Source organism: Panicum virgatum, chromosome 3K (genome assembly GCF_016808335.1).
Source record: "Panicum virgatum strain AP13 chromosome 3K, P.virgatum_v5, whole genome shotgun sequence".
Lineage (NCBI taxonomy): Eukaryota > Viridiplantae > Streptophyta > Magnoliopsida > Poales > Poaceae > Panicum > Panicum virgatum.
In genome coordinates, this window is record NC_053138.1 from 2,744,145 (window position 1) to 2,769,380 (window position 25,236).

The 25,236-nt window shown below is 53.8% G+C and overlaps 1 protein-coding gene across 2 annotated transcripts; it reads right to left on the reverse strand.

The window, feature by feature from the left end:
* Positions 1–15,612: 15,612 nt before the first annotated feature.
* LOC120696777 lies at positions 15,613–23,842 on the reverse strand. 2 transcript variants are annotated; one of them, XR_005684293.1, is made up of 4 exons: positions 23,507–23,842; positions 16,685–16,897; positions 16,487–16,611; positions 15,613–16,059 (listed from the first exon to the last, which is right to left on the reverse strand). XR_005684293.1 is itself a non-coding variant. In XM_039979760.1 (4 exons), exons 1-4 carry the CDS (start codon positions 18,521–18,523, stop codon positions 15,950–15,952), a joined length of 1,548 nt encoding a protein of 515 aa, XP_039835694.1. In that variant the 5' UTR covers positions 18,524–19,892; the 3' UTR covers positions 15,613–15,949. The 2 variants fall into 2 exon arrangements, 1 of the variants encoding a protein (XP_039835694.1); XM_039979760.1 differs by lacking the exon at positions 23,507–23,842 and adding an exon at positions 17,424–19,892.
* Between the last annotated feature and the right edge of the window lie 1,394 nt (positions 23,843–25,236).

The window sequence follows — 25,236 nt, forward strand, 5'->3', positions numbered from 1 at the left end:
TCTTGAATCCTACCCCTATGAGCATCTTCGAAGATTGAGCCGACAAATCCTCGAGATTGACAAAGTCACCACAATCACCTCGCTGTCGACGGAAACGTCGCCTACCATCTAATGCACAACGCCGTTAAATATCAGAATATTCGCTCTCATGAGGAGTCGAACCCAGGATGTCAGGTGTTACGGAGTCTCTTATAACCACTAGACTATATGCCCTTTCCCTTGAATCTTGAATTACGTGCACGACTTGTGTCGTGAGGCGGAGGGAAGTTTAGGGTATAGTTGGCCAGCAAAGACGAGGCCTATGGACCGGCCCATGGCATGAGTTTTTATCTGGCCTAGACATGACATGAGGTCTTTGGGGCTCGAGCCGACCCGACAAGTGCCTCGTATCATGTTTGGGCTGCTCCCTTAGAGCATAGTTAATAGTAGAGATAAGTGTTTGGCTATAAATCAAGTGCTAAGAGCCAAGTCATATAATAGTTGTCTCATATTTGTCTATTATAAAATTTATTATTATTATGTGATACATTTCTCTTTCTTACTCTTCCTCACACACACTTCTATTTGGGCCCACAAATACCTATACTTCCGTGCCAAACTTGATGCTAGAACAAGAGTCAAGCTCTCTTCTCTCTCCTCTCCTCCATATCAGCAAAACTGCTGACTAGTTTGGCTTTAAGTCTATTATTATATTTGCTCTTAGCCGACATGGTACGTGTCGGTACCCTATAGCAGGGATACCCACTCCTATTCCAGCAAGGCAGGACTCGCGTAGTCATCTGTAACTACACCATAAGAGGCGGAGCAGTCGGGCCCCACGGGTCAGGCTCTTACCTCAACGGGCCAACGGCCCCGGACCCGCTCCCCGCTCTGGGATAGGTCCGGTGACGCTACGTGTCCCTGAAGAGGGGAAGCTCCGAACCAACAACCGAGGGCGCGGACCCCCCATAGGGGTCCGGGATCTCCTCGCACCCGTCCGGACCTCCCACGCGCATAGAACCAGCATACTACCGGGGCGGGGTCCGGGGGCGCCACGTGTCCCGCGGGCGCGGGCGCGAGTCTTCCGTTGGAAGATTCGCCCACCCACCGCATTCAATGCGGGTGGTTGAGGCGTGCTCTGCCGCCGCGGCACGCCGGGCAGCCTTTGTCAGGCCTCACTATAGACCGTATATTACCGAAGTACACAGTGCAGCCGCATACGCCGCATCCGCGCAGAGCCCGTCTGCCGCATTAAATAGATACGACGGCACGTCACTTTTCCATCATGCCGCCTACGTCTCAAGCTACACGGCCCGTTCAGCTACGCTGCAGGCAATGCCGCAAGCTACACCCTGGCACCGTTTCGACAAGATAGGGCATGGATATGCTGGACGGAGGATTCTCGCGGGCAGAGAAAGGAAATCCAGGAATGAGATCTCCTTTGCCTGCAACGCCATAATGTATGACCAGTATGTTATTTTATACTACATCGATTGGGCCCACCTGTAAGGGACCCAACGGCCATGTACACGACTCCCTTGAGATATAAAAGGGAGGCGCTCGCTGCACACACGGACTCACGCTGGACTCAGCACTAGACACGCCAAGACTCTCAACCTCTTGAGAGCGAAAGCAATACAACATACAGTGGACGTAGGGTATTACGCTTCGGCGGCCCGGACCACTCTAAACCTATTGTGTTCATCGTGTTCTTCCAGCAAGATCGAACTAGTCCTAGCTAACCCCCGAGTACTCACCCTCTGGGCTTAGGCGGGTGCATTACGCCACCCGGCTATGGGTTCACACACCACGACATTTGGCGCGCCAGGTAGGGGGCTTTAGCTGGTTTTAGTTCATCTTTTGCTCGTCTCCATGGTTCGGGTGGCTGAGCACTCCAACCACGACGACGACGTGGAGATGACGGAGGGCAACCGTGCCAGTGGAGCAGCCACCGTCGGCGGCGGATCGCGCTGCACGTCGGCAAGAGTCAAGGTGCCCGTCAAAGGCCCCCTCACAAGCTGCGAGCGGCGGAGCGCTGGCGGCGGCTATTGAGTTGCTTCGCAACCCTCCAGCTGCTACAGCCTCGCCAGATGCCCTGAGGCAGTGGCGGGACGACGTTGACCGTCTCCTCCATCTAGCTCTGGCCTCCCCCAGTTCTGCAAGGACTGGGCAACGACCTCCGCCTGGCAATGCGGTGGTACCCTACCACCGGCGCCAGGGTGGTGCGTCGGCATCCGTGCACTCCCCCATGGTGAGGGGTGCACAAACAGAAGACCTGCGGGCGGAGCTCAACCGCAGGCGTGCGGGTGAGGACGCCCGCATCTCCGTGGAGAGGGCACGAGAACGCCGCCTCAACATTGAGGGCCGCAACCTCAACGCCGACTTGGATGTAGCGGCATCCAAGCCTCCAGGAAACGCCCGGATACAAGCGGGCACCCCGGTGGCTGGGGTGGGCTGCGCTGCGCTGGCGGATCACCTCCGCGCGGTGGCATGGCCGTCCAAGTTCCGCCCATACCTGCCGGAGAAGTACGATGGTACCACTAACCCGTCGGAATTCATGCAGGTGTATGTTAACGCCATCACTGCAGCTGGTGGTAACGACGCCGTCATGGCGAGCTACTTTCATGTAGCCTTGACTGGGCCAGCCCGGACTTGGCTCATGAACCTCACTCCTGGGATGATTCAGTCCTAGGAGGAGCTCTGTGCGAGGTTCACGGCGAACTTCGCCAGTGCGTACCAGCAGCATGGTGTGGAAGCTCACCTCCACACCGTGAGGCAGAAACCCAGAGAGACGCTCTGGGCATTCATCTCGCGCTTCACCAAGGTACGGGGTACCATTCCTCGTATCTCTGATGCATCTATTATCACTGCTTTCCGCCAGGGGGTACATGATGAGAAGATGCTCGAGAAACTGGCGACGTACGAGGTGGAAAGCGTTACCACACTTTTCTCCGTGGCTGACAAGTGTGCCAGGGCCGCTGAGGGCCGCGCATGGCACTCAGCTCCTCAAGACGGAGACGCCAAGGCTGGTGGCTCCGGGGCTACCGCCCAGGGCGGTGGCAAGAAAAAGAAGAACAAGAACCGGAGTCGCGGGGAGCCACATCCCGGCGGTCCAGCTGCTGCGGCAGTGGCTGAGGGCCAGAATGCACATGGCAAATGCCCACGCCCGCAAGGTGGCAGCGGAGGTTCATACCCAGTGCATCCCATCGCCTCGCACAGTGCCGCTGACTGCCGCGAGATCCAGAAACTCGCGAAGCGGGTCAGTGGGCGGCGTGAGCAGGCCTCCAAGGACGGCTCACCCCTCCTCGCCAGCGGTCTGGCAAGGAGAAAGCCTCCGACAGCGAGGCCGCTGCCGGGGAAAAGGAGCTGGGGTACCAATCCCCCGCTCGGGAGCTGAAGGGCGTTTACCACCACGACAACTCCGACTCCGACAAAGAGGAGCGCCGCAAGAAGCTATACGTAATGTACGGTGGAAGCGGGGAGCTTGTCTCCCGGCGGGACGTGAAGACCCTTCGCCGAGAGGTCCTTTCGGTGAAGCCGGGGGTCCCGAAGACGGCGCCGCACCACAGGTGGATGAACACCACCATCTCTTTCGGGCCATCTGACTGCCCGGAGAACATGGCTGGGGCTGGTGTACTACCTCTAGTCACCGCCCCTGTCATAGCCAACATCAGGCTCTATCACGTGCTGATAGACGGAGGGGCTGGCCTCAACGTCATCAGCTATGCAGCGTTCAAGCAGATGCAGATCCCGGAGTCCAAGCTGACTCCCTCTCGCCCATTCTCCGGAGTGGGCCCACATCCGGTGTTCCCTCTGGGGAGCATCACTCTGCCGGTCACGTTCGGGACCAAGGAGAACTTCCGCACAGAGAGCGTCCAGTTCGATGTTGCAGAGGTGAACCTCTCATTCAATGCCATCATTGGCAGGCAGGGGCGGAGCACCTGTCATGGCGCGCGCCATACCTAAAGTTCGAGTCCGAATTTTTTTCTCCTCCTCACGCTGCTTTCCGCCCATCGCCCGCCCCGAGGCCGCCTCCGCGCCGCCAGCCACCTCTGCCCTCCGTGCCACAGCCGACCCGCCTCCGCGTTGCCAGCCACCTCCGCCCTCCGCGCCGCAGCCACGCCCCGCAGCCTCCTCCGCCCCGCCTCCACGCCGCAGCCGCCGCCCGCCTCCGCGCCGCCGCCGCCGCCCCGCAGCCTCCTTCGCGTCGCCGCCGCCCCGCCTCCGCCATACCTGAAATTTCATCCGTCCTCCGCCACTATTGGCAGACCGGCTCTCTACTGCTTCATGGCCATTGCCCATTACGGGTATTTGGTCCTGAAGATGCCTTCCCCTGCCGGTGTCCTCACCGTGCGGGGTGACCGCACCGTTGCCGTCGCTGCAGTTGAGAGACTGCATGCTCTGCCGGCAGAGGCTGCACGTTCCGAGAAGGACCCGTCCACCTCGCAAGCCAGGGTGCCTGCAAAGGCACCTAGGGTTCAGCCGTCTGATCCGGACAATGTTCCGGTAAAGACCGTGCAGATCGGAGCGGACTCCTCCAGGACCACCCGCATCGCGGGAAACCTGGAAGAGAAATAGGAAGACGCGCTCATCACTTTCCTCCGGGCAAATGTGGACGTGTTCGCCTGGGAACCGTCACAGATGCCCGGGATCCCCAGGAAACTGATCGAGCACCATCTGAGGATCTACCCTGACGCCACGCCGGTATGCCAGAAACCTCGGAAGCAGTCCATGGAGTGGCAGAACTTCATCCGTGAAAAAGTCCACAAGCTGCTACACGCTGGCTTCATTGAGGAGGTCCACCACCCCGAGTGGTTGGCCAACCCGGTCGTCGTCCCAAAGGCCAACGGGAAGCTTCGGATGTGCATCAACTACACCAGCCTCAACAAGGCATGTCCTAGAGACCCCTATCCTCTTCCACGTATCGATCAGATCGTGGACTCCACCTCCGGGTGTGACCTTTTGTCTTTTCTAGATGCATACTCTGGTTTCCACCAGATTCAGATGTCTAGAGAGGATAGGAAGCATACTGCTTTTGTAACAGTTGATAGACTTTATTGCTATATTGTCATGCCATATGGTCTGCGGAATGCCTTACCCATGTTTGTACGAGCTATGAACAAAACTTTCTGTAATCTAATTAGAGATATTGTTGAGGTGTATGTTGATGACATTGTGGTCAAGACTAAGGTAGGGACAACACTAGTTGAGGACCTGTCCCTCGTCTTCGACCAGCTGCGCGCCACGCGCACGAAACTGAATCTCGAGAAGTGCATTTTCGGGGTCTCGGCAGGGAAGCTGCTGGGTTTCTGGTCTCACATCGAGGCATCGAGGCAAACCCAACCAAGATCAAGGCGATCGAGGCGATGAGGCCTCCTGGCCGCATCAAGGACGTCCAGAAGCTTACTGGATCTCTGGCCGCTCTTAGCCGCTTCATATCGAGGCTGGCTGAGAGGGCCCTCCCCTTTTTCAAACTATTGAGGAGGTCCGGTCCATTCTCTTGGACTGAAGAGGCTGAACAAGCCTTCTAGGAACTGAAGCAGCACCTCACCTCACTGCCAGTATTGGTGGCTCCAGAGCCAGGTGAGATGTTGTTTTTTTATCTTGCTGCGTCTGCAGAGGCGGTCAGCATGGTGCTGGTCACCGAGATGATGGAGCAAGCTCGCCAGGGGGACACTAGGGTCTCCCCGGCCAAGGATGGTGAGCCGGACCCCGGACATGGGGGGTCCGGCAGCCACTCCTCTGTCTGAAAGTCCGGACCCTAGACAGGGGGGTCCGGAGGAGCCTCGTCCCAGTGGGAACCCAGAACTGCTGGGGGCCCAAGGACCTGACGTGGTGGATAAGGGCGAGCCGGACCCGGTCGCCAGGGTCCGGACCATCCAGAAGCCAGTCTACTACGTCAGCGAAGTCCTCCACGAGGCAAAGGCCAGGTATCTTGAGACGCATAAGCTTATATATGCCATACTTATTGCGTCCAGGAAACTGCACCACTACTTTCAGGCACACAGAGTTATCGTAGTGACCTCTTACCCACTAAGAGCAATCCTGCACAACTCCAGCGCCATGGGTAACATCGCCAAGTGGGCAGCAGAGTTGGCTGAGTTCCAGCTGGAATTCTAGCCCCGCCATGCAGTCAAGAGCCAAATCCTGGTTGATTTCATAGCAGAATGGACTCCTTCTCCAAGCAATTTTGGGGGTCCGGACCTCAACGCCGGACCCCCTGTAATGACCCGACCCGGGGTAACGGCTAAGATCTACTCTGCACGTTGAGTAAATCACACCTGCTAAATAACTCTCTTGCGCTTTCGTCCTCGCTTCGCGCAAAAGGTTGCAACCGGAGTTATTCAACTACCCTGGGCCTGGTATTTAAGCTGGCTCGTCCCTCTCTCAACTTCCAGTCTGGGACTATACTCCCGTCGCTACAGTATTTTTTCGGCGCTACAGTAGCCGAGCTACAGTAACCCCCCCGGATTCGGCCCGGCCCATCTGGCCCGTTCTGTTACACCCCCGGAGCCGGAAGTCAGGACACCAGTCTTCACCGAGCCCCACTGGACACTCTTCTTCGACGGGTCCGTCCGCAAGCAGTGGGCTGGAGCTGGTGTGGTCCTCATCGACCCAAACGGAGATCTTCTGAAGTACATGGTGCACCTTGAGTTCAAGGCCACCAACAACATGGCAGAGTATGAAGCTCTGATCTTTGGCCTGACACAAGCCCTGTTTCTGGGGGTCCCACAGCTTCTGGTGAAGTGAGATTCTCAGCTAATCATCAAGCAGATCCGAGGGGATTGCAGCTGCAACAATCCCCAGCTCACGGCATACCTCATCCACGTGAGGAAGCTCAAGAAGGACTTCGACGCCTTGGAACTGCAACATGTTCCCCGCGAACTCAACTAAGCAGCAGATGATCTCTCCGCGAGAGCATCTACCTGGGCATCCGTGCCCGAGGGCGTCTTCGAAAGACGGTTGCTGAGACCTACAGCCCAGCCTGCCGAACTGGATGAAGGGGATCAAGCTAGCACCTCGAAGCTACCGGTCCCGGCGGCATTCCACCTGTGGTACCCGCCCTGGGTTGTGTGCTCTGTTGAGGATCCTGGAGACCTCAGAGAGCCACTCCCACCTGCTTAGGGAGGTCCCGATGCATTTATCTCCGAGATCCGGGACTACCTGAAAGACAATATCCTTCCTGATGACGATGTGTCCGCTGAGCGCATAGTACGATTGGCTAAACGCTACGCGGTGGTAGAAAGGGATCTATACCGCCGTGGCGCCAATGGTATCCTCATGCGGTGCATTTCCCAGGAATAGGGCTGCGAGTTGCTCGCGGAGATCCATGGAGGCGAGTGTGGAAGTCATTCCTCATCTCGCACGCTTGTTGGCAAGGCCTTTCGGCATGACTTTTACTGGCCGACAGCACTCCAGGATGCGGCTGAGCTAGTAAAGTCCTGCAAAGCATGCCAGTTCCATACAAAGCAAATACACAAACCAGCTCAAGCTCTGCAAATGATCCCGCCCTCATGGCCATTCGCCGTATGGGGGGTGGATATCCTGGGGCCGTTCCCCCGTGCCGTCGGCGGGTACCGGTTCCTCTACGTCGGCATTGACAAATTCACAAAATGGCCGGAGGTTACCCCTGTGGTGAACATCACCAAAATATCAGCAGTCGCATTCCTCAAGTCCATTGTGTGCAGATTTGGCGTCCCAAACCGCATCATCGCGGACAACGGGACCCAATTCAAAAGCAGACTCTTCCAAGAGTACTGCGAGGACATCGGCATCCAACTATGCTTTGCGTCCGTGGCACATCCCCGCAGCAATGGACAGGTCGACAGAGCGAATGCAGAGATCCTCAGGGGACTCAAGACCCGCACCTATAACTGCTTGAAGAAGCATGGTGCCAAATGGGTTGATGAGATTCTGTGTGTGCTATGGGGCAACCGGACCACACCCAGCCGAGCCACCGGGGAGACCCCATTCTTCCTGGTCTACGGGGCTGAAGCATGCCTTCCCCCGGAAATTCACCTGGGCTCACCACGGGTCCAGGCTTTTGACGAATCCATGCAGGAACAACTGCGGCATAATGATGTGGACTTCGTTGACGAACGAAGGTGGCGAGCAGCAATCCGAAATGCACGGTACAACCAGGTGCTATCATCAACAGTTCGTGCACAGTAAGGAGCTCCGGGCTGGCGACCTCGTCCTGAGGCGGATCCTGAACCGAGCAGGGCACCACAAACTCTCCCCCAGCTGGGAGGGTCCCTTCAAGGTTACAGAAGTATGCCGGCCCAGATGCGTTCGCCTTGCCACTGAAGATGGGGTGCCGCTACCCAACCCATGGAATATAGAGCATCTGTGTAAGTTTTACACTTAGGCAGAGCAGGGAAATGAATTTTTCCTTTGTAATGAGATAGAATTAGCGTGCGGCCCAGAGCGGTGGGGGTCCGTCCTCGTAAACCCGGCCTCTGGCATCCATCGCACCATCAGCTAGCATTAACGCGCGGCCCAGAGTAGTAGATGTCCGCCCTCATAAACCCGGCCTCTGGCATCCATCGCGCAAGCCATGTATATCAAGTTGCAAAGGAAAGATTTGCTCCCAGTTCTGTCTTTGTGTCAAATTTTATTCCGCATTTCGATTCTCAAGCTTTTCCCTTTCTAACCCCCGCGCGGACTTCCACTCTTGTCGCTACAGCTAAGATCTGTATTGAGTTGCTGGACTGCCGTACAGGTCCGGACCCCCTTTGCTGCTGGGACAGGGGTCTGGACCCCTAGGGGCCCACTATGGAGAGGGGGTGCTTGTTTCCTGGGGTGGTCCGGAGTCCTGTGTAGCCGCTTAGCCGGTTCTGTACCCAAAGCCTACACGCTCCACCACCCTGTAACGAGTGCTCTAGTACCCGGAGCTGGGTAATTAGGGGCCCGGACCTCGTTCTAGCTCAAGGGTTGGCTTCCTAAGTCCTACACGGCAGGTCCAGCTCCATATCTCAAAGGATCGAGTACGACAGAATGGCCTCACCCACTGCTAGCGGGGGGTCCGGAACATCGAAGCCAGGTCCGGTAAAGTCGTGTTTGTTTCCTGGAGTGGTCCGGAGCCCTGTGTAGCGCCTTAGCCTGGTTCCATACCCTAAGTCTACATACTCCACCACTCTGTAACAAGCATTGAGCTGCCTGGACCTGCGTATCCGGAGCCCCGGACCTCGTACTAGCTTGGGGCCGGTCCAGAATAAGTCCCGCGGGCCTGCTACTAAGCTTCGACCTTGAGTGGTATGCAGGTTAGGCCTAGACTGGTGGTTTCTAGCCTCAAACCATTGAGTCTACCTACCAGGGGGTCCCGGCATCCGCTTTAAGACTTCATGCAGATCGAGGTCCAGTCTCGATGGTAGACAGACTCAAAACAACTGAGCCTGTCTCCTAGGGGGTCCGGAGCGTTCGCTTTGAGTCAGACATCACGGATCGATTCTGCATGTGTCAAATAGCTAAGTTGCAGTATCATTACAACCATACAAGCGAGTTTGATTTTCATATCTGTAGTTTTTTCTGCTATACAGGGAATAAGTCGCTCGTTCGACTTCCAATTTATGCTACACCTATGCCCAAGGACGCTTGCTCAACCTCATACGGGGGTCCGGAGTGTCTTCTTCGGCTCCGATGGCAGATAGGTCCTAACAACTGAACCTATCTACCAGGGGGCCAGGGCGCCGAGGTGCTGCATAACGCAAACCAGAACAACTGACAAACAGCTAAGTTGAAATTTTCTTCTATTTAAAATTTCAACAAGTACAATGTTCTTACATCTACAAAAAACAAAACAAAAGTGCTACTGCTGTGATGGACCAGCTCCAGAATCTACAGCCTCACGCTTGAAGTAAGCAGCAACGAAGTCGACGACCTCCCGCACGCCTTCCCGTGTGGAAGCTTCCGTCTCCGCCACCGGACCATCAACGACTGGGGCTAGCGAGATGGCGGGGTCATGGCTTCGGAGGCAGGTAAAAATGTGCTCCGCCACCATCCGGATCAGCTCGCGGCCCTCGGCTTCAAGATGACCGGCAAGGATCGGCTCCAGGCGCCGGAGTCTATCAGAAGCAGAGTTCAGCACTGGGAGGGCATCAGCAATCGAAGCTGGCGGCTACGCTATTTGGATTGGACTCATTCCAAGTGGCACCAGCGCTGAGCTCGCTTCGCTCGCCCAGTCGACGATCCGCTGGGCCCCCTGAGCTGGTCCTCCTACAGCTTCCGGACCGCCTCCTACACCCGGGCGTCCAGTGTTGCCTGGGCCGCTTCCACCTGGCGGGTCCTCTCCTGGAGCTTGGCCTCCTTCTTCGCCGCCGACTCCTTCAGGGACTTGAGGGCCTCGCGCTGGCGCGCAAGCTGGAGCTCCATGTTGGTGGCGTGGGATTCCCGCTTTGCAAGGGACTTCCTATCCTCCTCGAGCTCCATCTCAGCAACAGCCTGCTTGCAGGCGGTCGCCTGCAGCTCCTGGCGCCATTGGTACAGAGACTCGGAGAGCTTGTCGAGCTCCAGCTTGCGGACCTCGAGTCCCTGGCTGCGGGACTCGAACTAGAACCGCTGAGCCACGAGGCTGGCCTCCTCCTTGGCAATAGCCTCCTCCCGCGGCGCCACGACTTTTTCCCGTGTCGTCAGCACAAACTCCCGGTCAAACACCTTCCGGAGCCCCTTCCTGTAGGACTCCAGGTCGGCCTCAAGCTCGGATCGGGCGGCGGCGGCACGGAAAGCTTCGGCCTTCGTGCGCTCCTCCAGGCAGATATGCCAATCGCTGAGGCGCAGACGCTCGCTCTCTAGAGCAGCCCACTCCCGCCGGAAGGCTGCCTCGGCGGTAGAGGTTGCCTCCTCTATCATCTGCTGGACCCGGACCGGCACCTGGGGGAGGGGAACCGCGCCCTCCTCTGGGGGACCCTGCAGGAGCCGCCTACCGGAGACCACCTCCAGCTCTTCCACTGCTGCAGGTTCGGATCTGGGGGTGGGGACGTCCGGCACAGACGTCGGGACCTCGGGTACCGAGGTGCTCGCCGAGGCTGCGCCCGCTACCGCTGTGCTCGCCGTCGCCAAGCCCGGTGTCGGCGCGACTGCCGCCGTAGCCGGGGCCTCGGGGGCCACCGCATCGGGTGTGGCTGCGCCTGGCACTGGCGCATCCGCCGCCGCCGCGTCGGGCGTTGCTGCGTCTGGCGCTGGCTCATCCGCCGCCGCCGCGTTGGGCACCATCGGGTTAGCGAAAGTCGCCCCACCCGAGCTCCACACATCCGCCGTCGCTTCCGCGGTTGCCGTCGAGGCCCCGGCGCCCATGGAGGCTCGGCGACTGCTTCTGCTACTGCTGCTGCTCCCGTGGCGGCGGCGGAGGCGCACCTCGCGCTTGCTACTGCTGCTGCTCCCGAGGCGGCGGCGGAGGCTCACCTCGTGGCTGCTGCTGCTGATGCTGCTCCTGTGGCGGTGGCAGAGGTTTAACCCGTGGCTGCTGCTGCTGCTGTTGCTGCCGGGGGAGGCATCTCCCGGCGGTAGTGGTGGGGGCTCGGCTACTCCGGGGGTCCCGCGAGGGCCGGGGGTCCCGCGAGGGCCGGGGGCCCGGGAGCTACCCTGGCCCGCGTCCTTAGCGGTCCTCTGACGCTTTGCGGCGGGCTCCATAACTGGGGTCCTGTCGCCGCGGTGCAACCTGCGCCGGCCCGCTTCCCCCGACGACGCACCAGAGCTGCTCCGGGCCTAGCTGGAACCGCTCGTGGCGGCGCTACCAGCCACGGCCTGCTTGCCCTTGGCAGAAGGGCCGGACCCCGCGGCGCTCGGCACGGCCTGTTCCCCGGACGCACCAGGGATCCGAATCCCACGGTCCGGGTCGCCTCCAGTCTGGCGCGCTGCCAGCCGACCGTCGTCGAGGGTCGGCAGGGTGGCCAGCACAGCAGTCCTCAGGCGTGAGTCCTCGCAGAGGGGGACGACACCCTGAGGAAGGATCAGGTGCTCCGGGATGAAAATCTCCCCCGTCACCGCCCGCACCAAGACCTCCAGGGCTTCTTGGGTCAGATCGCTGTCCTCCCTGCGGTGGGTCCTGCTGCAGTCTTGGGGCCCGGTGAAGCTCCAGGCAGGACGTGGCCGCTTCTTCAGATGGGCGATCCGGCGCTTCAGGAAGTCCCCGAGCACGTGCAGCGAGGTGAGGCCGCCCTCCGCCAGCGCCCTGAACTTGCTCAGCACGGAGTCGAACTTCGATGGTAGGGATGGTTTGGCCCTCCAGTACTGGCGGTCGGAGGCGGGTCCCCCGGTCGGCATGACCAGGTGCTTGTTGACTTCGGTGGTGGCGATCACCCAGTCCTTGCGCCAATCCTTCCACTTCCCGCCAGTGAGCCCGGGGATGTAGGGCGTCCACAAGTCACTCCTCGTCTGGAAGTAGTACGCCCCCACTTCATCCTTGCCCTTCCCGGACTTCACCAGGACGAAGAAGTGGCGGAAGAGGATGACGCAGGGCCGCACCCCCACGAACATCTTGCACAGGTGGACGAAGTTGGACGTCAGGAGGATGGGGTGGGGCGTGAGATGTTGAAGCTGGAGGCTGAAATCTTCCAGCAGCAGCAGAAAGAATGAGGAGATCGGCAGCCCCAAGCCGATGGAAATGTGCGAGATGAACAGCACAAATTCCCCGGCGCGGAGATCGCCGAGGAGAACCGAGCCTGCTCGAATCCCCCAGGCAGTCTCCTGTGGACTCCACCCAAGCAGGCGGCGCACCGTGTTCAGCTCCTCCTCAGTCTGGAAGCGGCGGGGACGAACGAGGGATGCCATCTCGCTATGGAGGCGAGGAGCAATCTATGCAGAAGAGTAAGGGGCGAGGAGGCTCGAAGGCAAAGAGGCGCAAAGGTTTGGAAGGAAGAAGGCGAATGCAGAAAAGTAACCGCGGTATGCGGTTCGTCCCTTTATGAAGCCTAACCCAACCGGTGCCCCCCGGAACCGTCGCTGGAACCCAAGCGACGCTCGCGCCTGGTGTTAACCACCCAGTCCATGACAAGGGGGCCCAGGCCAGCCTGTCAGGGAGGGCGGGTAACAAATAAAGGTGTGAAAAGGCGAGATCTGAACCGTCGCCCGCACGCGAAGCGAGGCGGAAGCTGAGCTGACGTGCGCGCATTAAGCGCTGGCATGACCAGGCTTTTCGGGAACTGTGCTGGTGGTAAATATCCTGTTTACTCCGGCCGCAATAATGCCGAGCGTCGCTCGCGTGACTAGGTGTAACACTGTGCGTGGGTGTCACGAGTCAGTAAGCCGTTGCGATGTGATGAGGCAGCGAAAAACCCGATGGATGATCAAAGCCGGACAAGACTCCTGCAGTACGCATAGCCTAACGCTAGAGGCTTCAAGTTATGCAGAGCCAAATCACAGTAGTGGCCCCACCTGCGGGTTCGTCACCTCTCCCGAGGTGGGCCCGGGGGCCACTGTCGGTACCCTGTAGCAGGGATACTCACTCCTACTCCAGCAAGACAGGACTCGCGTAGTTATCCGTAACTACGCCATAAGAGGCGGAGCAGCCGGGCCCCACGGGTCAGGCTCTTACCTCAACGGCCCAACGGCCCCGGACCTGCTCCCCGCTCTGGGACAGGTCTGGTGACGCCACGTGTCCCTGAGGAGGGGAAGCTCCGAACCAACAACCGAGGGCGCGGACCCCCATAGGGGTCCGGGACCTCCTCGCACCCGTCCGGACCTCCCACACGCATAGAACCAGCATACTGCCGGGGCGGGGTCCGGGGGCGCCACGTGTCCCGCGGGTGCGGGCGCGAGTCTTCCGCTGGAAGACTCACCCACCCACCGCATTCAATGCGGGTGGTTGAGGCGTGCTCTGCCACCGCGGCACGCCGGGCAGCCTTTGTCAGACCTCACTGTAGATCGCATATTACCGAGGTACACAGTGCAGCCGCATGCGCCGCATCCGCGCAGAGCCCGTCTGCCGCATTAAATAGATACGACAGCACGTCACTTTTCCATCATGCCGCCTACGCCGCAAGCTACACGGCCCGTTCAACTACGCTGCAGGCAACACCGCAAGCTTCACCCTGGCGCCGTTTCGACAAGACAGGGCATGGATATGCTGGACGGAGGATTCCCGCGGGCAGAGAAAGGAAATCCAGAAATGAGATCTCCTTTGCCTGCAACGCCATAATGTATGAACAATATGTTATTTTATACTACATCGATTGGGCCCACCTGTAAGGGACCCAACGGCCATGTATGCGCCTCCCTTGAGATATAAAAGAGAGGCACTCGCTGCACACACGGACTCACGCTGGACTCAGCACTAGACACGCCAAGACTCTCAACCTCTTGAGAGCGAAAGCAATACAACATACAGTGGACGTAGGGTATTACGCTCCGGCGGTCCGAACCACTCTAAACCTGCTGTGTTCATCGTGTTCTTCCAGCGAGATCGAACTAGTCCTAGCTAACCCCCGAGTACTCACCCTCTGGACTTAGGCGGGTGCATTACGCCACCCGGCTGTGGGTTCGCACACCACGACAGTACGTCTCGATTAGATGGTCGGCACAATCTTGCCTCGATTAACAGCTAGCTCAAATAAAAAAACACACACATCAGTCTATATATACCATTTCTCTAAATCCTAGCTACTTAGCTCGTCTTGCTATCCTAGCCGCCCCTTTCTTCGCGGCTGCGTGACGTGGAGGACGACGGTGAGGCACGGCCGAGCAGTGCGAGACGGCGGCGAGATAACCGCGCCGACGAATATTGGCAGCGAGGTGAGGCCGAGCGGGTAGGGAACGACACCCTCAACGCACCTTGGTGTCGTGCCTGGCCGGCAGCTCAGCTCATGGGCGGGCATGCATGGTCCGTTTAGTAACCATATCTAAACGGGCCGTGCCTCAGCGGGGCCATACCAAACCATCCGTTTGGCCATTTATAAATTGGGGCGCGACTCCATCTCCTGCAGCGCCGCCCTCCGCGCCAAGCGGGCTAGCTGCCTGAGCATGGGACAGACCCTACCTTTCCAACAACAGGGGCATCGGACCTACCAGAGGCAGCGCCTGTGCGATCCATTTATCTGAAAGGTAAACAAGGGGAAAGGTGGACTTAAATCAGTTTCAGAAATGTCATGAGCATTAAATTTATTGACACTGTAGAGCTATTATAAAAAAAAGAGGAAAATGAGTGTCATGAGATGTGAGACATGCGTCATCGTGCTCGATTACTAGTTTGGTAACTGTGCTAATGACACTCCTAGTGAAACTGGCCTTATACCGATGCAGATTCATTTGTCCGATCTCTAGATCCAAATAAGCCGGGCTATGAGTGAGGTAAAAGAAGCTGGATTTTTTTTAAACTAAAGAAGCTGGAAGCTTCAAACAAGGAAAGATGTCAGCACAAGATCAGATAGCCGGGCTATGCAGAGATCTGACCAAAACTTCCAGTAACATTTATACTGCCCATCGATTAACCAACTACAATCTTCTTTCAAAGCAAAAAAGAAGATAAACCAACTACACGCGAAGAGCTACTTGCAAAGTTGCAATTGCTACGATCAGGAGCTTCTTAGCAAATCTGATTGTACACCCACCCAATACTATACAAGAGCCGCATGAACATACAGACTAACCAGACAGACATCTTATTTTGCATGCAGGCGTGGAAGGCAATATTAGGAGACGTGAAAGCAATCAGATCCTACCAAAGGACAAGCATTCAGAAAACTGGTGCACTGACATGTCATAGTACAGAGTACAGACTAGAGAAAAATACAAGGCCAAACCTGAATTAAACTACGAACAGTAAGCAACGCTAGCTAACAGCAGGGATACAAACACCTGAACTTTACAAGCAGTCGTTCTTTAGACACGCATAGAAGGTGCATACTGCATATATACAAGCTGACAAAAGCCACTCCCTTGTTTCCATCTCAAAAGTCTTGGCACAGTTGCTGCTGCACCATCAGAAACGCCTCAAGGCCGAATCATCCCATCAATGGCACAGCGCCTTTCTTCATAATCATTTCTTGATCTGCTGTTTCCCAGTACCATCTAGTGGTTCTGCAGGCACACCGCCTTTGTCTTCCCTGGGCTTGAACACCGCCCACAAGTAGTATTTGCCTTGAAACACTGCAAATGTGAAATGTATGAGAGCATGACGACTCAACTAAGGACGGACACTAGTACAAATGTAAAGAAAGGCCTAGTACTAATTTGGAAGAATTAATATGATTACATAAGAACAGTATATATAATAACTAGTGTTGAGTTTCGCTTGAAACGGATGGCACAACTAATGAATGCAAATGTAAATGATTTCTCAATAACAGCATGCCATAAACAACCAATGTGGCATTATTGGAATTCTATTGATCATAAGTTGTTTGAGTTTCTGGATAAAGTTTGACCGAAAAGGCAATATATCCAAAATTGATAGAAAAATTTGTTATTTGTATAAACAATATACAATATATACCGGAAACATATGTTTATCAAAGCTTGCCATTTGGCCCACAGAAAAGGAAATTAAATTTTAAACAACAAACAACATGCATACTCTGGTATCGCTTGGGCAATAGAATAGAAGGAAATATAAGCATCTCAGCTTCATTGATGATAGTCCGCAAGACTAGATCATTCTTCATGACTTCGTTAACAAGTTGATCTAGTTCTCCATCGTGCCTAGAATAGATTCAAGTTGATCAGACATTTTATTTACATGGGAGTGAAAGTACAAGGTATGGAAGAAAGCCACCTCATATTATGAGGGAGGAAATACAATCCAATGTTGTCACTGCTAGGTTTTGACATCTTCCATATCCTAGGCCACACAACCAATCTCGAAACCATTTCCACTTCAACCATCAGAGGCAATGATTTTGACAATTTCCACACCTTCTCGCATGATTTTGTTGACAAATGTCCAACAAGTGATATGTATTCCTTACCGTCAATCTTAAGGATTCCACTATTAATATAAATAACATGATTGTAAGCATCTAGAATAATACAATCAACTTCAACAATGTAAATACAAGAGTAAAATGCATGGCTCGGGTGTCATCCTGAACCCCAAGCTTTCAAAATGCATATGCAGATCCTTAAACTTGCTAATCATATCACGCGAGGTCCAAATCATAGTTGTTTAAGCTAAACCAAATTTATATAAAGACAAATTTTGGAGGAAATATTGGAAAAGAAAATATTTGGCATAAAATTTTGAAACAAATTTTTGAAAAAATAGAAAATATAAGAGTTGAGCAGAAATTATAAAAATAAAATTTGGACCCACGTGTATGCTCCACATAAGTTAAACATTTTCACTTTATGTTTTAAAAATGATAATTTGGACTTCAATTAGCATGTTTGAGAACCTGAATGTACATTTTAATGTACATTTTAGAAATTTAGGGGTCGGGATGACACCCTGAGCCAAGTTCGAGGACCGACAGTGCATTGTACTCTTAATGCAAATTCAAAACATGGGACTTTACCTCCAAGCAGGTTCATTAATAGGTTTTGAGCAATAATCACATTGTCTCTCAACACAATTGTTCAAAATAGATGCTTGTGGTGTCAATCCAATGCCGGCATCAACACCCATCAAATTCTTATCACAAGCACCAAATTCATCTTCATCTTCTTCATTCGATGGAATGTATCTTCTTCTCTTTATCGACCTACTAGTCAAGTTATCCTGTTGTATAGCACTTGTACTATCATCGTTATCACATGTTCTAAGTTTTTCTTCTTCCTTCTTTCTCTTTTTACACACTTGGTGCCTTGAAAGGTCATTACCAAACATGCGAGTTTCTACCTCAATCTCTTTGACATTCATATCCCATCTCGCCTTGTATTCACTTGAGTCATGTTCATTAGGAACCAAGGATTCACTTGCCACGGTTTCTGAGTTTTCCTTGGTATGCCTTTTAACATTGGTGTTTTGTCCTCGAGTATGACTTGTTTGACCATTTGACTTTGAAGCCAAGATATCATCTTCATGCATTGATGCATCATTATTCTTTGCCCTATGAGGCAACTTGGCCATTACCTCCGCATCAATAGGATGTGACGTTCTAGTCTTGAAGTGAGATAACTTTTGGTATCTTAATTTGGTGTTCGATCCATCCATTGGCAACAAAGGGTTTGGATTATCTAGTTCTTTCGAAGGGAGTACATTCTCCACTCTAGAAGGATTAGACGACTTGATATCCACCAAAGGAATCAAACAATTCTTCTTTACTTGCAGCGCATCGGAAGACTGTTCAGCTCTGCTATCCATATGAGGTATTCTATTGGCTTGTGGCGAGACAATGTTACCATCTTGATCCTTCTTACCACTACTACATGCTTTCTTGCGACCGCGCACATGAGCATTACTTGTAACACCGACACCACTTCTATCATTCCTATTCCTTGTGTTAGGTAGCATATAAGCCTTCCGTTTCTCCATGTCTTTGGCAATTTTGTTCATGCGCTGAGATCTAAACCTACTCTCGCGTCTCCTCCTGGATCCATTTGCTGCTTTCGATCTAGTTGACATCCGCAATCTTGGCCCAAAATAAGCGTCACTAGATTGCTTTTGATTCTCCATATAGCTTCAAACGATTTAAGTTAGCCTGAACTACTTTTGATTAGTGTTAGAGTAAAACCATGGTTCGAAATGCTAGCATCCAAGGAATGGCTACAGAGACAAAAAGATCATAATAGGAAAAACAAGAATTGCACGAAAAATTAAGGTATGGGCAATAAGCGACAATCTAGATGACAGTCGCCTTGCCCCACCTAGGCACACATAACACGATTCCACCCAAGATGCTTGGCACCCTTGCCACCCAAGTTGTATTCTAGCTCCGACAATAGCTCATAAGCCAACCACCCAGTGTGCATCTAGCTCTACCTTGACCCACCTAGGCACACATAACACTATTCCACGCACGATGGTTTGGCACCCTTGCCACCCAAGTTGTTGTATGCCTAGCTCCGACAATAGCTCATAAGACAACCACCCTAGTGCGCATCTAGCTCTGGAGGCAACACAATGGTTTTGCTACATCTCCCGGTGCAACAAACTAGGACCAAACAAATGTGAGCGTGATTGAAGACCCACAACTAACACTATGTATATATTTAGAGGCTTCGATGAAACGTGGCATGATCTTTAGATGTGCCTAGGGATGTGAGCTTGTTTAAAAGTGACTCAAAATGTTTCCAAGAGATAAATCCTGACATTACACATTAGACGGCATTACACAAGGTATCGCAAGCATAACGCAAATTGACCAAGACCCACCAAGACAATGCCAAGGTGCTAGGATTCGAAGGACAAAAATCTAAGCTAAACCAAGAACAAAGCTGTAAATCAACAAGTAAGACATTAATCTGTAAAGTAGTTGCATAAGTAGGGAGCTGCACCTGTAAACGGGTCAAATATTTCTAAACGATTGATCAACCTAAGGGTTCCAAATTTCAGTTGGATCAAAAGAATTGAATCTCCGAAAAAAGAGTAAATTGCACTCCAAATTCCCAAACTTATTCCGAAGTTTCACATAGGCCCCTAAACTCTCAAATTGTCTATCTGGCATAGTTCAGCTAGGCGCTAGGCGGATTCTAGGCGCCGACCCACTGCCTAGCGCCTAGGCGGGATTAATCGCGCCTAAGCGGCGCTAGTCGTTTTTCTAGGCGTTTTAATTTTTATATACCTATATATGTATTACCTTAATAAAAGAAAAAAATAAGAGAACTGTGGACCCAAAATTAAAGAAAGGCCCATCAGGAAAGCCCAGCAGCCCACTTATCCACCCATCCCACCTTATCCATCTGGCCATCCTCACCATACGATGACTTCTCCCTCTCCCCTGTTTCTTCGACGCCGCCCGTCTGCGCTCCCGCAGATGCAACCGCCGCCTCCTTCTCCTCCTCCGCCGCGCCTGCCACCTCCACCTCGTCCTCCTCCTCCGCCGCCGCCCGATGTCAAGCACGTCTGAAGTTCCTCCCCCACCCAGGGTTAACCAAACCGACCGGTCCGGTCAAACCGCCGCCCTCCGGTAGCGGTTTACCGGACCGGTTTCACCGGTAACCGGTGGAAACCGGTTGAATTCAAATAAATTCAAAAAATCCCGTGCAACCGGTTCCGACCGGTTTACCGGCCGGTTTTACCGGTTTACCGGTCGGTTTGACCGGTTTGAATTCAAATCCAAATTCAAAAGCTCCCGTGCAACCGGTTTACCGGCCGGTTTTACCGGTTTACCGATTGGTTTTACCGGTTTACCGGCCGGTTTGACCGGTGGGCCTTAATGGGCCGGCCCATTTTTTTCTTTTTCTTTTTTGATTTAACTTTAAATCCCCGCAAACTATACTAAATGAACGATTTTTTGAGAAAATTTGACACTATTAGATTCATTGCACCTTGAAGTATTTTTAGGAATTTTTTGGGAATTTTTCATTTTTTGAATTTAAATTTAAATTTTGAATTTTGGCCGGTTGGGTACCGGACCAAACCGGAATCGGGCCGGACCGGTTTGACCGGTAACCGGTCAAACCGGACCGGTTCCCACCGGTTTGGTGAACCTTGCCCCCACCAGCAACCTCCGCCAGGCCCGCGGAACCCCTCCACCTCCCCCACCGGTGCCGCCGACAAGACGCCGCCGCCTAGGAGCCTGCCTAGCCCCAAATCGACGCGGTTCCCCTCCGATTAGCGCCTAATCGCGCCTAATCGCCGCCTAGCTGAACTATGCTATCTGGGTCCCTAAACCGTGTTAAATGGTTCGTCCGAGGTCCAAATGTGCCACACGATCTTCCGACGCTGACGTGGCATGCCACGTGGTGCCACATTGGTAAAAATTTATAAACAACAAAATCCCCCTGCATAATTTTATATTCTCCCAATTGCTCCTATCTCCCTCCCTCCCTCTCCAATCTCTCTTGCATTCCGTAGAGCACCTAGGCCTGCCGGCCATGGCGAAGCTCGTGCTGGCGCTGCTCCTGCCTGCGCGACGACAGCCCGCGCGACCTGCATGCTGCGGCAGCCTGCATGACCGTCGCAGCGGCAGGCCGCCCGACTGGTGTGGCGGCAGCATGCGCAGCGCCGGCGGCGCGCACGTCTGCTGTCGGCCTGCTTGAGCAGCGCAGAGCTACTTGGTGAAGGCTAGCCAAAAGTAAGAGAGGAGAGATTGCCCTTTTTGATGACAACGGAAGCATCAGGCGCGTGATTCCCAGTGAGCTGCTTGCTACCTCTATCAATCTCTTTCGTCGATTGCTTTCCGCTGGAAAAGATGTGTACGGCCGACAAGCCTCCTCCTCCTGCGGGCACCACCTACGCACGCTGGTGCATGTCCGGGAGCTGCAGGACGGCGGGCAACAACTGTGATGGTGTGGCGGGCGGCATCGCGTTAGGTGCGCCGCCTTGCTGCTGCTTCCCCTGTTCCAGCCACGGAGTAGGGATCCCACGGCGATGGGCTAGGAGAGTGCTGGGGCAGCGACCTGGGCGTCGGCTCCTGCATTGGTGGCGGCCACGCAGGCTCCCTCGGGCAGCCTAGAGCTGTCTCCCCTTGCCCCGTGGGCGCGCCGCCCCTCATCTGCAGGCGGTCCAGACGACGGCGTCGAGGGTGGCACGACGTGTGGGTGATGGACGCCACCGGGACATAGAGCACGAACCTCCCTGGTGGCCAATGCGTCCGCGGTGCCCATTCCTTGGGAGCACGGCTCCCGCCATGGCGGCTGCGCCGAAGACGACCACGGCTCCCGCAGTCCGTGAGAGAGAGAGATTGGTGAGGGAGAGGAGCGGATGTGAGAAGATGATATTGTGCAGGGGAATTTTTGTCAGTATTTACCAGCGTGGCACCACGTGGCATGCCACGTCGGCGTTGAAAGCTCACGTGGCACGTTTGGAATCTTGGATGAACCACTTAACACAGTTTAGAGACCCAAATGTATGATTTGAGAGTTTAGGGATCTTGGTGAAACTTCAAGACAAATTTGGGGACCTAGAGTGCAATTTACTCCTGAAAAAATCTTGGACCCTGGCCAGTTTCAAATATGTACAGCTAGTATTCTTTGGATATCGGATACCCCAGCATTTCAACATATAATATCCACATAATTAGGTTGGATGAAGTCAGATATATGCATAGGATATCTATTAGGCATGAATTGTAGGGCAATTTGATTAAGTCTCAAGGTAAGTTTAGGGCCAAGAGAACAAATGAAGCCAAGTTCCTATTTTTCTAAGTATTTGCTAGTTGATCATGAACAAAGTTCAAAGTTCGATGCAACAGTAACTTATTATCTTGTATAAAAGTTTCAAATTTGAAGAAAGTTTGAAAGTGTTTGACTTAACATTTCAATTAAAAGTGTTTTATTGAAGATAATTTTATAAATGGTTTGATCTTTATGGGTTTTGTGACCAACCAACTTAATTTAAAGAGAGAATAAAGTGTCAACTATTTGGCTTCGTGTCATTGTGCAACATATGAATTCTTTTAAGTAATGTGTTAGACACTATCTCTTTGGTTACGGCTCCATGTGATTTGGAGTCCATGGTATATTATATATTACTAATGTGCTTGTTGGTTAGAATGTGGTTTGTAAAATGTTCGAATGATCATAACAAATGATACATATTGTTGTTGCTTTCACTCAAAATATAAGGAACATGATCAATATTATTGGCATCCAACTCGTCTTGTATTAATATGTGCTCGTAATAGACATTACCACATCTGCATCTTATTTCAACAATAATGTTTTTTATTCTGACTAGAAAAATGTAATCCATCGGTGTCTCTGGTTCCATTGCACCTCTACGTAATAGTACGTAGCTGTCCGTACTATAAATAGAGACTAAGTGGCTGTTTCAATGTGTGTGTCAGATTGCAGCACAAGCTTTGCCCGGTAGAAGTCATGCTGTTTGGCCATCTAGCCAAACTGCTTGCCCAATCCATGAACATACCATTCAGAATAACTATCAAAGCATCAGCATAAGTGCATCAAGACTTATCTGCAAGTGAATCAAGCAACCATCTTTTGGCACATAAATGCTGAAACGTCCATGCTGGGCACTGGCAGGATGGCGCCGCTACCCAACCAATACCCAAGAGAGTGAAGAACGACATACATGGATGTAGAACACCCTGCCTCATAATGGTGAGAGCACGAGATGCAGAGGCAGGTATACCTGCCAGGCCGTCCAGGCTTTCTAGATTCATCCAGTAATCGCCTCTCCTAGTCTCATTTGCTCCCCATCCACAGCAGTACAGCACGCCACCCAAACAACTTCCGGCCAGGAGGAACCACGATAAGACCCAACCTTGCAACCAGCACCTGATTGCCGACTACGCACAACTAACCCAGCTAATCCCCACGAGAGATCAACCCTCGAGGGCCGAGGCCCCGACTCGCCCAGCCCAAACCAATCGGCGAATAAATACTAAAGACAAGTACCAATTCATTCACCAGCAAAAATAATACAAGCAAGCACACAGAGCTCTGCTCATCCCGGAAGTCGGCACCACAATGCTGGTAAAGAATTAAGGGCAAAACCGCAAAAGAAAAGATCGGTGAGAGAGCACGCGCGTACCTTATGGCGGGCGTTCGTTCATCTCTAGCACAACTTCAGAGAAGAAATCCGGAACAGAGACAACCAAGGAACCCCCCACGGTGACTCCTGGAACCGATGGAAGCTCGAGGTTTGCCGCGGTAGAAAGAGGAGGCGGAGGAGGAGGAGAGGAAATGCCAAGCGGTTTCCTTGTAGAAGCTAGGCGTGCAACCGCTGGACTTGAGGGAACCGCCCTCTGCAGGGATTGGATACGGACGCGGTGCGTCCGGCGAAATATCGGCGCCCGTGAGGACACCTTTCGATTGCGTTTACTCGCGATACATGGAAAGCGCGGACATTACGGTGTTCGTGGCTTCGCGCTCGTGCTCGTGCGGCTCGCGAGATGTTTGCCGTGAAAACTGCAAGCATGTGTTTGGTTCCGGGACCAAATGGGATGGGTTGGGTTCATCTCTATTTTTGGGTTGGGTTCAATCCAATTTCATGTTTGGTTAGAAGAGATGGGTCCGATCCAATTTTCTGTTTGGTTGCAAGGTTGAGGGAGGTTACAATGGATGGAGATTTCACTCCGTTAGCTTGTTATTTGTGGGGTCCACCTGTCATCCTCGTTTATTTTTCTCTCTCACTGCCTCCTTCCTCAATCTCCCACGGTCCTCTGGCCGCCTCCCGCAATCTCGCCGGCCGCCGCAACCGCACCTCCGCCCGCTTCCAGCTCGAGCTCGCCCGCCATGGCTGCCTAGCTGTGAGCTCCTGCTGGCCCCGCGCGTGCACCGCTACTCAGATTGGACGACGCCGCCGCCGTCCCCGCGCCACGCACCGCCTGGGCGAGCCACCACTGCCGTCCCCGCACCGCACGCCGCCTGGACGAGCCGCCGCCGCCACCGCCTCCGTCCCCGCGATGCGCACCGCCAGGGCAAGCTACTGCCGCCGTCGTTCCCGCACCGCGTCATGCCGGCTGCCGTCCCCGGGCCGCGCCACGCCGGCCGCCGTCCAGCTACTCGAGCCCTGTGCTGCTCCTCTGCGGAGCCATGGGCGACCTCCGCTTGCGCTCCCCCGTCTCCCCTCCCCGCTGGCCACACGTGACAGAGCGAACACGGCGTGCAAGTGGGTTGGGGTGGTCCGTTTTATTTGGGCGGACCATCCCAACCCGGATCTGAGGAGAATATTCATTTTTTAAGTTGAATTCAACCCACCTCCTTTTACAACCAAACACGGGTTGAGGTGGGTCGAAACAGCAACCAAACAGATCCCAAATTCACGGGCGGGTTGAGGGTAGGGTGGGCTGAACAGTGCTCGCTCCACTCGCGGGGCTAGACATGGATGGACCTACAGTGCGATGGGCGCTAGCTCGTAGCTGGGCACGACAAATTGCGCATTTCAACGTGTCGTGGACGCCCCGGCCCGCGGCAGTCCCCGTCCCACGGTGCTTTTTCCTTTCAAGAGGTCTCTTGCCTTGTTAACTGTGTCATGCCCGTGGCCGTCACTAAAATTAACGTTTTTCGTACCCGAGGGCAATCAGATAAGGCGAGACTTTCTAAAATTAAACGATCATTTATTTGTTCTATCTATCGTGCACTCCCTCCATTCCAAAATAAATATTATTTTAAAAAAATTCAGACACAGTAGGATATTTCTAACCTCCCATTCCAAAATAAATATTATATTTTAATAAAATTTTAGCTTGTGTGGAGTATAATAAAATTCCATTTAGATTCGAGGACTAAACTTCAGTCCCTGTCAAATCAGATGTTTGG

Coding starts and splice junctions, on each gene's coding strand:
- LOC120696777 (XM_039979760.1), bottom strand. CDS start 18,523: ATGGAGAATCAAAAGCAATCTAGTGACGCTTATTTTGGGCCAAGATTG. Junction 16,898..17,423: donor ATTAATGAACCTGCTTGGAG/GTAAAGTCCCAT, acceptor TTATATTAATAG/TGGAATCCTTAAGATTGACG. Junction 16,060..16,486: donor ATTGCCCAAGCGATACCAGA/GTATGCATGTTG, acceptor TCACATTTGCAG/TGTTTCAAGGCAAATACTAC.